The sequence below is a fragment of the Sinohyriopsis cumingii genome, chromosome 5 (genome assembly GCF_028554795.1).
Source record: "Sinohyriopsis cumingii isolate HCF-2022 chromosome 5, ASM2855479v2, whole genome shotgun sequence".
NCBI classification, from domain to species: Eukaryota; Metazoa; Mollusca; class Bivalvia; order Unionida; family Unionidae; genus Sinohyriopsis; species Sinohyriopsis cumingii.
In genome coordinates, this window is record NC_142965.1 from 143457246 (window position 1) to 143470595 (window position 13350).

Here is a 13350-nt window from a genome sequence, read left to right on the forward strand (position 1 = left end):
TTGGAGTGAGTGGTCTTTTGTGAAATGGGGTGTTGACCAACTTATAAAAGCTGAGGAACTTATGAAACGAGTGCTGACCCAAGAAGTAGAGAACATAAAGGAAAGGTGGACTAAAGAAAGAAAGGAAGAACAGAATAAGAAGAAGAAATTAGAATTCGACCAACTGAATAACAACTGGATGAAAATACAGGCCATGTTCCGAGCCATGGGTCACCCGGACTGGATGCCGGAAACAGAAAAGAAAAAGAAGAAAGGAATGATGGACAAAATAAGAGGATGGTGGAAAAAGTTAAGAAGTTAAAAGAAGAAGAAAAACCCAAAGGCCCTTTTCAGGGCCAGCCATATTTCTCGAAAAGAGATAGCCTTTGAATTGCCTACCCCTTTTTTAAAAAATTTTTTTTAAAATTAAAAAAAAAAAAAATCCCATGTTAAATTCCCCTTTGTCATTAAACAAGCCCAAACTCTATTCTCCATGTTAAATTCCCCTTGTCGGTAAAGTGCCCCACGATTTTTCGCCATGTTAATTCCCCTTGTCGGTAAAGTGTCCCACGATTTTTCTCCATGTTAAATTTCCATTGTCGGTAAAGTGTCCCAAGGGTGTTTTTAATGCTAATTCCCATTGTCGGTAAAGTGTCCCCCTTCACTACTAGTATGAATATGTGGACTAGCACCAAGACAAATCATCGTAAAAGACATTTTTAGATACTTGATAGCAGAGAGTGTCGGGTGTTTAAACTTAGTTCAATGCCTGCCAATTATTAGGGAAAATATAGAGAATTAACATTTTTAAGGAGTTAGTTGCCTTGATTTTGATACCTGAATGTCAGTGTTGCTTGAGAACTTGTTCTTTCTGTTTTCTAAATTGAATTATAATTCTAAATGACTGACGATTTTCCATATATTTTAAAAATATTAACCTTCATTTGATTAGGGCGTGTTATTCTTTCATTTAGTTCCTCGCTTGCTCAAGTATTTCAACATAGGTTCGTATTCCGTGTATGATGTTACAAGATCTCTGTGTTTTATGAACTTGATGTTTTGTATCGTTTATAAAAGAATGAAATTGATGAGCTGTTTCGGTTACATCTCTTTATATTGTATGATGACCAATTACAACCACTGGAGACCTAATACCTAAATGGACACACTTGTAGAACACAACCTGTTAGCTTCATATTTACCCTGTACATTGTGATTGTTGTGTTTTGCTAATATTGGGATATTCCTTTGAAACATGAACACTATTCAGCATATGCCCCTTGGAGTATTTAATTTTTAAATTCTGAATACTCCATTCTAGTTGACGAACTTTCCCCGTTATCATCAACATGATAACTACATACATGATATCTATCAACACCGATATTATTATTATTATTATTATTATTATTATGTTGTACTATTATTATAGGATAGACTCCTCAAAGTCTTTTCTTAATGTGTTGAATCATGATCCTGATTACTGGAGTGAAACGTTCTATCTCTGTGTCTGCCCATATGCACTTCAAACATCAACACTGCCACCTACCTCTGGAAATAAAACACAGCCACTGTGCTCGGCAAGCGTATTTCTTTCCTGCACCAAGAAAATAGAATTTTATGGTAAACAGTACGACGATTGCCAGGTAAAATCCAAACGTTCCGGTGTCTCTCATAAAAAAGAACTTCGACGGATGATGAGTAACAGATCAATCAAGAAAGAAACCTATTTTGCTGAACATGCCCTTAGGAAGGTAATTCTGTTTATGGAGATAGTATTTCAGATCTAAAACATAGAAATAAAGCGGTGTTCATATTCGCTTGTCCGAAAGTAATATTTGGATCTGTTTGTACACAAGTAATATTAAATTAATGAATCCTTATTTTGTAGCACGTGCCTTGTATAGTGAGACCTAAATATTGCTATCTACCCATCCCTCCCTCCCTCCCTCCCTCTCTCTCTCTCTCTCTCTCTCTCTCTCTCTCTCTCTCACTCACTCTACATATATATATATATATATATATATATATATATATATATATATAGAGAGAGAGAGAGAGAGAGAGAGAGAGAGAGAGATGCATTCGACAAGTTGAGATAAAGTAGTTAAAACATAATAAAGTTAAATGATTAATTCCTGTAAAAACAGCCATGTTAAGGATTGCAAACATTTTTTTCTTTTATTTGTTTGTCTTGTCTATGTGTTGTATTTGCCTTTGAAAAAGACTCGTTAAAGAGTCGAAAGCGCTCAGGTAGTTACATACTAGTTCCGGACTGTTCATTGTCAGTTTACTGCATTTATTTTTATCAATCCCTGACACAAGTCATCCATTGCTGGATCCAGTGCACTTGAAAGGATTGTTATTCGCCATATTATTTGTATTCTTAATAAACACACACACACACACACACACACACACACACACACACACACATATATATATATATATATATATATATATATATATATATATATATTGCATGTTTCAATTACGATATTTGTATGGGATTTGAACCGTTTCAATGATTGTAAGAGAAACTAACATTTTAATAAATCTTATCTTTGCTTACAAAGGGTTCCCAGGTTGCCAAATGGGCTTAGGATCTTGTCTTTACAGATTACTCTCATTTCACCTTGTTCCGAGTGGGTTCGAGTCTCACTGCAGAAATCGAGGGTACACGTGGAGGTTTGCCAGTAGCTTGGGTCGGCTGCTTTTACCAGGGTTTCCACTACTTTTTCCTCCACTAAATATACTGAATGCCATATATAGCCTTTCATGCGCGGTCAAAGGCGTTCAAACCACAAAATAATCAAGCAAGAATGCAAATGTGTTATAACTTGGAAAGTATTCCTTAGCTGTTGTTAGAATGGATTGTTTCACATAACAATTTGGGCATATGTGATATATTTCCACATATTGTTCAGATTGTTATTTTGCTTATACAAAATTAAATATTGCCTTCTAAAACTTTTTTAAAAGCTACTTTAAATAAGAGATTGTAAGCAAAACATATTTTATTTGAACTTTACTTCATAGACTTATCATATTAGTTGTTTGTTTTTATTCAGAGAACATCAGTAACATACACAGTCGAGGAGGCAAGAGTAATGTGTGAGAAACTTTTCAACCAAAGTTGTGTGGCTGTCAGTTTTGATGGTCTCTCTAACAGCAATGTGAGCAGAGAAAGCTCAATGCACGATTGTACACTCGATCTCCATGTAAGCACTGATAAATAATTAATAATAATAATAATAATAATGATAATAATAATAATAATAATGAGGACTTTGTATAGCGCCTAATCTTTAGATGTTCTAAGCGCTTTACAACATTAGACAACACCTATAAGATAAAAAACATATAATGATATGATTACAAAAACAAACACCATGAAATTAGAAAACCTTTAAAAAAAAACATGCTGCGAATATTTAAGGTAGGAAACATTATTAGGTCTTTAAGTTTGTTCTTGCAGTCGAAATAAGTGAGTTTTGAGAGCCCTCTTGAATGTGATCGCTGTGTCTTTGTGTCTAAGTTCAGTGGGCAATTCATTCCACGCTGCTGGGCCCTGGTATGCAAAAGAACGCTGTCCATATGACTTTATTTTCATAGTGGGAATAATGAGTATACGATTGTCAGAAGAGGAGCGTAAGTATCTTGCTGGTGTGTACACATGGGTGAGGTCGGATAGGTATGTTGGACTAGAGTGAAACGTAGCACAGAGAACAAATTTTGTGTTTGATTCTGGATCGAATGGATAGCCAGTGTAGGGTACATAGCAGCGGGGAGGTGTGCTCTGATTGTGGTACTCTAAGTATGATCCGAGCAGCTGTGTTTTGAACTTTTTGAAGTTTCTGGAGCAGATATTGAGATGAACCAGACATAATTGAATTACAATAGTCCAGTCTTGAAAGTACTAATGAACACACAAGTGTTTTACTGGCATCAACTGAAAGGTATTTACGAATGGAGCTGATGTGTCTCAGCTCAAGATATGCAGCCTTGCATATGTTCATGACATGTTGGTGCAATGTGAGAGTACTGTCCAGACTAACATATAGGTTTCGTACTGATTGTGTGAATTTGATGCTGCTGTAGCTGATATTTAATGTTTGAGGTAAAGGATGTGAATGAGAAATTCTTTGTGTTGTGATCAGAATGGCCTCAGTTTTATCATCATTCATCTGAAGCTTGTCACATGTCATCCTTGACTTCACATCAGAAATGCCCCTCTCTACACCTTGGATGGTAGCATCAGCTTCAGCTGGGTGGCTAGATTTGTATATTTGGGTGTCATCAGCGTACAATTGGTGAGAAACTGGATGATTAAGCAATGGTAAGCACTAAAAGTCAGGAAAAATAATAAAACTTATAGTAGCATTAAAATAATACTTCTTCGTAGTACAAAGTGGGTGCAGTGTAATAGCATAGTTGCTTAATTATTGAATTCAAATGGATAAGTAATAGTCAAATTTTATCAGCATTCTATATGCCTTTAAACATGATTGACTGTTTAAGGGTTAGCTTTTTATTTCATGTTCAAGGTTAGTATTGTTCGCTGTATCATGTTTTTAAATTTATACTCAATTTTCGACCCATAGTTCACAGTCTCATAATGACATTATTCTTCGAGAAGGATAAAGTCACTTCTTCCCGTTTCTTATACGCTTAAGTAAATAATAGTGAACATTTTGCTTCAAAGAGATAACAGTGCAAAATAAAATAATATGGCAGTTACAGGTAAGTTGTTTATGAATGTTCACAGATTGACACCTCAGGGGTTGGGTAATGATAAACCATCATTGCGGCTGCACAAACAGCTTTAGAACGTAACATCTTTAAACAAATGCTTTAATGGTTGTGAACCAAGCTTGGTAGCAGATGTTGCTTCCGATTTTCTATTATCATTTCGGTTTGCCATTAGCATTAATCAACGCCCGATGTTTTCATCGTTTACAAACACGATTTGATTGTGATACGAGTTAATATTTCTGCTTTCAAGCATAATTCGATCATGATACGACTTAACTTACTACTTAATTAATATTACTATGCTTGATCACGATTCTCAAAATTATTAAAGGTGTTTAACTTACTACTTAATTAATATTACTATGCTTGATCACGATTCTCAAAATTATTAAAGGTGTTTATTGTTGAATATTACAGGTATATTACTCAGTATAGTATGGGTGATAAATAACAACAGGTCATATCAATTAGTCATTTACAGTTTCCATGATTCGTTGAGAAAATTATTAATTAAAATTTAATACCTGAAACCTAATTTTCCTTGTGTGTTATTTTCTTTAAGCATTTTGGTGACAACTCATTGACTGCATAATTGTACACTAGAATGTCTAGAGTTCACAGAAAGTTGTAATGCCCGTGTGGCTATATTATCGTTTCTCCACTTATAAATATATCATAAATACAGATATCTAAAATCTGATATAGCACTCGTACATACTCTGTTTACATTTTGTTCCTGATGGATAAGGACATGGACTTTTACAGCATCATTGTCCAGCTGAAAGAGAACTTCCGACGAGTTAGTTTTATTTTTAATAAACTTTATCCACACGTACACTTGATGTTTTATTGCAAGCAATATAGCTGTTAAAAATAAGAGACATATACTGTAGACAACTGCAGATCTACACCTTGTGGATATGCACTGTGCGAGCTACACTGAGGAAACTGAGAGATACATAAGACAAGACCGTGTGACTAGGATGACTTATGCACAAGAAGTTCAGGCGTTCTATTCGTCAACCTGTATAAATAATTGCAACGGACATGGAGACTGCATCAATGGTAATATGCATCTCTTCACGTGCATATTTTGCAAGAGCTGTATTGTACGCATTGTGTTGGATATAACCGTAACGGATATCGCATTGTACTGTATTGATTATGTTGATTGTGTCATGTGAAAAATTTCCGGTACGATGGTATCGGGTATTACATCGGATTATATGTTTAGTTTCAATTAAATCTGACATATCTTTATTTTATGGATATCGTCCAAATACGACGAAACGTCTGTGACTATCATTCAGTATATTTGTGATAACTTTTTCTATCCGTTTTTAAAATGAGTAATCTGTCTAAACTACCAAACTGTACGATAGCCGTTTTTGAACTAATTATATATTTACCTTATAATTGACTTTTAGTTAGCCAAATGCGGTGACTTATTTTCAAACTTCTATGAATATGTGCGCTCCATGAATAACGTAGCACAATCATGAGCTTGGATCTGGATTGTACACATTGGTAAATATACGGCAAGTCAGATTTGCGTTTGACGTTTACATTATTTTTGTGGGAAATTTCAATTAAAAATTATCGAAAGGCACTGGTAAATTATTGATATTCGGATCCCTGCTATGTTCCATTTGCAGACCCTTTCTCCTTATAAAGATGGCCTGCTTAACTGCATATAAATCGATGTTCTTTGTTCACACAGCGATAAACAAGTGGAGATTTTTACAGTATCAGAAAAACTGCCGAGAAGTGGCTGTACATCAGGACCATGAGAAATCATTGTCAAATTATATCAAAAGGTTTAGTAGACAGTGTCAGACAATTAGTCTGAAATACATTTTGTTCAGAAGTAAATACATACACAAAAGTAGTAATATAAAGCATATTGTACAGACATTGTCTCAAAATAGTACCAGTAATTAGAGTGAACTTGGGCAAGCGGATTTGGAGTCTGGCTAAATGCTTTAAAGAAACCTCTTATCCTGGGCCAATATGTGAACTATATTTCTTTGGGTACTGTTATCATCAGATACGTTATGTTGCTACATCAGCTGTGAAAGAGTTATTCTGAAAAGTTAATATTTCCATAAAGAACTGTTTGAAATGCATAATTCCTTTCTTGAAAATGAAGGTTATTGCATCCAAAGAAGTCTAGTCACATATCTAAGAAAAAAGGGAATACTCATTATCCCAAGTCAACGCAGTAGCATGCACCACAAAGCACCCACTCTGAGCATCAAAGATAAGTGGATCATCTTAAACGGAACCTTTCTAGTATGTCATTTTAAACGTGCTGAGTTGAGAAAAAATCAAATGGTAATAGCATAAAATGCAGAATCTATACAGTTCTTTGACACAATGCATATATTTTGCTCTCTTTAGGCACCTGTTTTTGTCAAGATCCATTCATTGAAGAAGATTGCTCCTTTTCAAAGGCGGATCCCCCTGCTTTGCTTGATACGTACAGCGGAGGCCTTTGTTCCAGGAACAGCGATGAATGCTGTGGATTAATCCCTATTTATGGGAACCGCTTTGTGGACGGAATAACGAAGCAAAAGTTAGAGAGTTTTGAGGTATTCTTTATCGTTTTCGTTTGCTTTATATAAACTAAAATAAAATCTGTGTACGTTAATAACTACATGACAATAATTAACAAGCAAATGTTGTTAATCACTGCGGGGTAGCTTTGCATGAAAGAAAGCAGTACGCCAGCAATATTAAACATTGGTGTTGGTCTTACGATAGTCACACTTCTCTACCTTTCTTATCCATTCAGATTGAAGTCATACTGTGCTTATATTTAGCTATGGTTGCACAAAATGTTTGTAAACTTTAGCTATGTTACTAAACAATGAACGTTGTAATAATGGGATAAAACTCATGTACATGATGTTTCCATTTTAAAGGTGTTTTCCAACGGAACTTTGGAGATTGTGGGGACCAATGTCATGGACCTGCAAATCCTGAATGCCTTTGAAGCTGACATGATTGTCCCATGCGACACCCTTTCAAGACGGTCATCTAACTACAAGGCTACGAACAAAACTGTTGTTATGGCAACTGGTATCAGAGTATCATTAAGCAATGATGGAACTAATTACGGTGCAACACAATACTTCTACATCTACGATGCCGAATGCCAAGGCTATGACAAAAGCAATGAAATAACGTTTTATATATTGGTAAATACTAAAGTTGTGGGATGTTACCAATGTCCACATAATAATAGTGTATGCTCTGAAGCTGTTCCAGCAAAAGACACTATAAAAATAGCCATTGCTTGAATGCAGTATGTCAAGAAAAACTAGATTTAATTAAAAGATAAGGTCAAAACGTTCAGTCCATTACATTGAAAATTGTATGCACAATTCTGAGATGTAACATCAAAGAAACAGAATAACCTCTAGGATCTGCAAACACAATTTATCATGTGGCAGTAACAAAAAGCAAATTGTAATAGAAAAGTAAAAAAAATGCATGAACTGTACATCAACAAACGTATAGCTAATTAGATAACTGGATTGATAGTTTTACAGACTGATATATGAAAAGATATAAAGACATTCAATTGATTTTACACGAAAGGAAGATATAAACAGGTTTTAACAAAATTCAGATATTCCTTTTTCTCTTTCACCGCTTGTTTTTCATTCTAACACAGGCCGGAAAATGTTATATTAATGGCGTGTGCTACTCCCAAGGTGAACATGATCCTACTGATTCCTGCAAAGCATGCCGACCCCAGACTGACCCTTATTCATTTACGGGTGGTGAGTTATAATAGATTGTACCTTCACTGAGGATACAATAGTCAAAATACCCTCGATAAATGTATATTACAGAATATATGAAAATGTGCTAATTTTTTATCTAAAATGGGGTGACAGGAAATGGCAACGTCTGTCTGCTTTCTTTGCTGTCATATTGATCTGTAGAAGGATGGCGTTTAGTGTACATGTCTTATTCACTATTGAAAATATCAACAAGCCAAATAAATTATATACTCAGCACTTAATACCACGTGTAGGTCGTCATGATTTAACACGTATTCATCTTGAATCGTGCTCCTCATACTTTGCAGACAGACTGCCATGAGATAACAAGGGTTGAGCCTTACATTCACCTACAACAGAAAACTTCATAGGACGCAATGCAATATGATCTTCGACTGTGTTCCTAGAGTCTAAGACACAGCTAAAAGTAATTATTGTACTGATCAACCGAATCATACGGACTCCATACTATCTTGATTTCGTCTCCTCGTACTTTCACCGATGTGTACGAAATCGTTGAGACAAGAAGATAATGAATACAAAGCAGCATGTTTTAAGATAATATCAGTCACTTTGACCTGAAGACCCATTGAAATATAATTTTGGGGGGAAATATCAGTCACTTTGACCTGAAGACCCACTGAAATATAATGTGTTTGGAGAATATCAGTCACTTTGACCTGAAGACCCACTGAAATATAATGTTTTAGGGGAATAGCAGTCACTTTGACCCGAAGACCCACTGAAATATAATGTTTTGGGGGAATAGCAGTCACTTTGACCAGAAGACCCACTGAAATATATGGTCAGTGTATTTTCATGATTGGGAGTCTACACGTCGCAAAAAACCTGATTAATAAATGTCCCCAGAAAATAAAGGAAGCTTGATCTTTTCGACAGCTGTATACTAAAGATCAGTTTAATATATCTGATTCTACTGAGGATATTCATGAAACATCTTTTAAGATATATTGAAGGCCGAGGTCAAATTTAGCATGGCCAATAAGAAAAGCACTAGGTAGGATAGTTGTATTTCAATGTGGCAATCTTCTCATACTCGTCACTCATTTTTATTGCCATCTTTTGTATAATCTTCATCCTTACCATATCACCATCTTCATTATCAGCGTCATCGTGATTGTCGTCATTATTATTTTCTCTTTGTCTTCCTCTTCGTTCACAGATAGTACAGTCATTACCAAAATATAAGAATACCTACCAGAGGACACATAATTTGCCCCATAAACAACACAATTATATGATTTACACAATAACCACAACAATCTTTACCACTCAACCTAACAGTATTTCTTTCGCTAATTTTCATGTTTTTGTTTCTTAGCAAAAAGCTTGTTGATCGTCAATATAGATAATATAAATAGTTCTGTCACATTTATATTTCAGAATGTACAAGCACGATCAGCAAATCACCACTGCACATCGAAACAGTGATCATTGCCTGTGTAGTGGGTGTGATTGGAACGATGCTAATAATTATAATTATAGTATTTGTCATCAGGATGCACTTAAAAAAACAAATGAGGTGAGGCTTGGTATATTTTCCTAATTTTCGTTGTTAATATAAATTCTTCATAAATCGAATGCAATGTTCTTATTTCTGCGTCCTTTTTTTTTCAGGTACGTAACTATTTTCTCTTGAGTAGAATAGTTTCGATTTCAAGTTATGTGACATTATGTGTGTAACGAAAATCCACGTATATCAATGCTTCCATTATGGATGGATGTGACTTACATTATCTCTTTGAATTAGCGATTAGTTCCATCTTGCAACCATATCTGGAGATAGAGCGACCCATTCATATCGCACAGAGAGAGAGAGAGAGAGAGAGAGGTAATAATTGCCAGATTCAACGCATACCCATTTGTTTTGAAAAGGCTTTAAAATATCAATGCATATTAGGAGTGGTAAATTTGATGATGTACACACTGTTGCTATTTTGTTTTAGAATATGCGGAGGCTCTAACACAAAAACTGACTTACACAAGCCGACGAAAAATATGTATGTCAACACCACACTTTCAATCGGAGGAGCCACCAAACAGCCACACGAAAATCCACTCCACAACGGTAACCCAAAAGTGAATGAATCGTTGGTAGATGAAAGATCTTATTCTCCAGCATCTGTTTCGATGACTTTCTTGAGGCCGACATAAACGATACAAACAATGTGTATCAAGTTTGAATATGGTGAAGAAGACAATATTAAAGCGATGGGTAGTCACAAGAAAAACCTTTAATAACTTTTTTAATATATTTTGTATTTTTGTGTACTAATTGACTGATGAATTAGAAAATCACACAACACATTGCAGTTTATCATCAGCTGTTAAAACTAAAGTTGAAACAGCGTCAGCAATGGAATCTATTATATCCTTCTAGCAGACATGACATTATGATACAATGTGCAAATACTAGTATATCCTGAATCATTTACAAGCACGAAGAAAGAGAATGAAAAAATGCATGTGGAACATACTTCATTTCAGAATAACGATTTAAAATCAGTCGAAAACTGAACGTTGCTAATATTTGTTACCATAACTGACCTTATGTTTTCCGATAATCATGTATTTATACCTCGTAATGCGGAATCAATGGATACGCGCACTTCCTTATCCAGTTCGACCATGTGTCCATTTGCAATATTATGGTCACACAGTCCGTTAATAAATATAAATCATTGGAAAGTAAGGCATAGGCAATTGAGTGTAAAGTTATAAATGTTCAGCGAATCGATTCCTGTGCCCTTTGAGATCTCTCTTGATTCATTTTCTGTTCTTTTCTGGAGATGTCTCCAACACCAAATAGTCAGGATGTTGTTGCACCGGGGTCTCATGTGTATGTAAGCTCCCCCGCCCCATTTTAAAAACAAAAATATCCAGGATAAAAAAATGCACATAACCTCATTGATTTATAATTTCTAACCTCACTGTAGCAAAAGAATTTCTAACAATGCTATACATATTGGGCTTTTAAAGAAACGGAAGCTTCCGATGTAAACAAACATACCTGGATGCGGACCTTTTCTGGTTTCTAGAATTGTCCACTTCAGTAAAACTTTGGCGTCTGCGTCGAATATTTGCAAAGTCAAGATTTAATATTTGTAAAATAAAATTGAACAAATAAAAAGTAGGAAATCTCGTATACATGTATTCAAACAGATCTAACTCCAAAATGTTCGATAATATTAAACATGCTTTTGCAAATTCAAAAGTCCGATTGTCAGCTATTGTGGTATTTACAAACTTATAAATAGTTAAAATAATTAGTATATTTGTCTACTTTATTTGTTCCATTGTTCACTACTTTGAACATTAAGAAAAAATCTTAAAACAATATTATCTGGATTGTGCTCTCAGCATTCTCATATATTTTATATATTTACTCAGAAATGCTTTTTAACAGACAAACATAAAACCAATCACCTACGAATTAATATATAATTTGTACAATTTCGCTATTGATTTGCAAACAATACTGGTGATGTTTTAATATATATATTGACATGTGATTCGGTCAACAGTAATATAATTCATTTGGTGTCATATGTAATGATTAATACTTTGTATTCAATGATGAAGTTCATGTCTTGTATATTGAATGCGTGTATCCATTTTTATTGCTTTAAATGCTAATAAACAATGTAATAATGTGTACTCAAACTCCTGCTTTGCTTTCTTTTTCTTGTTTCGACTGATTCCAATTCAAACGGGATTAGCCTGTGGATATTGAGCGATCATGGATAGAATCCTTCATATACATGTAGAAAGATAGAGAAATTCCACACTCGGGGTCAGAATTCTATGTTAGACACAAGGTTTTAAGGAGTCAAAATTGTGATAACGAGAGTCGACTGTTCCTATCATCTATTGAAGCATAGTGAAGGGTTTTTTTCTCTCCCATTTCTGAAAACAAACAAAACATGCGCGACGGTACAAACGGTGTATTGTAAATACTAATATAACTTTTGAAAGTAAAATATTTATTAAAACTCTCTTTCCCTTAAGATAGAGAGTGAAAAGTTTCCACAGAAGAATTGAAAAATGCAGCGTTAACTTTAAATGACGAACACGCTAGCTTTTAACGAATAATGGTACAAACCACTAAGGTAATGGTAACACACTACGTAGGAACTGTGTACTGCAGATAGCTTGTTCAAATGTGAACAGGTGAACAAATAAACTATACGCCCGTTCAAAATATTAATCGATAAAAACAAAAACAAAAAAAAAAAAACAACAATGAAATATACCTCGATTCAACTCTCATCTAGAATTCATTTACCCATGTAAATAATATTGGGAAGTAGATTTAAAAAAAAATAAAACCTGCTTCATCGAAATAATTTTTATCTTGATTATTGTGAGAGGAAGGTCATGTGATGTTGAAATCGGGAAATGTTTGCTACATTTTGTGCAATCTACTCGTAATCGGCAGATAAAGGCCAAGTAGGAGGCACGAAGGAGCTATCCTACACCGATGTTCCACACTGGAAATCACGAAAATACACACATTTGTGGAAGTAAAAACGTCATTAAGGAATGTTTCTCAGAGACTAGACAATATTGGGCGTACGTGCCGAATATTGAAATTTACTATATGTAAACCAATTTCTTTAAAAACACTTTTAGAGCTAGAATCAGGTTGAGAGTTTATAGGACAAGGCAGGCTTAGGATGGACTGTGTCCATCGACCAGATGGGTAATCTCTTTTACTGATATAAAGAGTGGATTTGGTAGTCATTTGTAACAAAGTAATGTCCTGACACTGACAGTTTAAAAATGTTACATTTATCACCAATAT

General features: G+C 34.8%; 1 protein-coding gene and 1 long non-coding RNA gene across 2 annotated transcripts in view; both read left to right on the forward strand.

The window, feature by feature from the left end:
* LOC149800386 (von Willebrand factor D and EGF domain-containing protein-like) overlaps positions 1-8804 on the forward strand; it is a 121664-nt gene extending 112860 nt beyond the window's left edge. Inside the window, exons 14-18 of the mRNA XM_089958411.1 lie at positions 1412-1733; positions 3051-3183; positions 7135-7325; positions 7659-7934; positions 8414-8804. Of these exons, the coding sequence (XP_089814537.1) occupies positions 1412-1733; positions 3051-3183; positions 7135-7325; positions 7659-7934; positions 8414-8533 (1042 nt within the window). The 3' untranslated portion in view covers positions 8534-8804. The remainder of the gene's footprint in view (positions 1-1411; positions 1734-3050; positions 3184-7134; positions 7326-7658; positions 7935-8413) is intronic.
* Positions 8805-9109: 305 nt separating this feature from the next.
* Positions 9110-12209, forward strand: LOC149800387 (uncharacterized). The gene is made up of 2 exons (XR_016420963.1): positions 9110-10068; positions 10493-12209. It is a non-coding gene; the product is annotated as an uncharacterized LOC149800387 (long non-coding RNA).
* The last annotated feature ends 1141 nt before the right edge of the window (positions 12210-13350 follow it).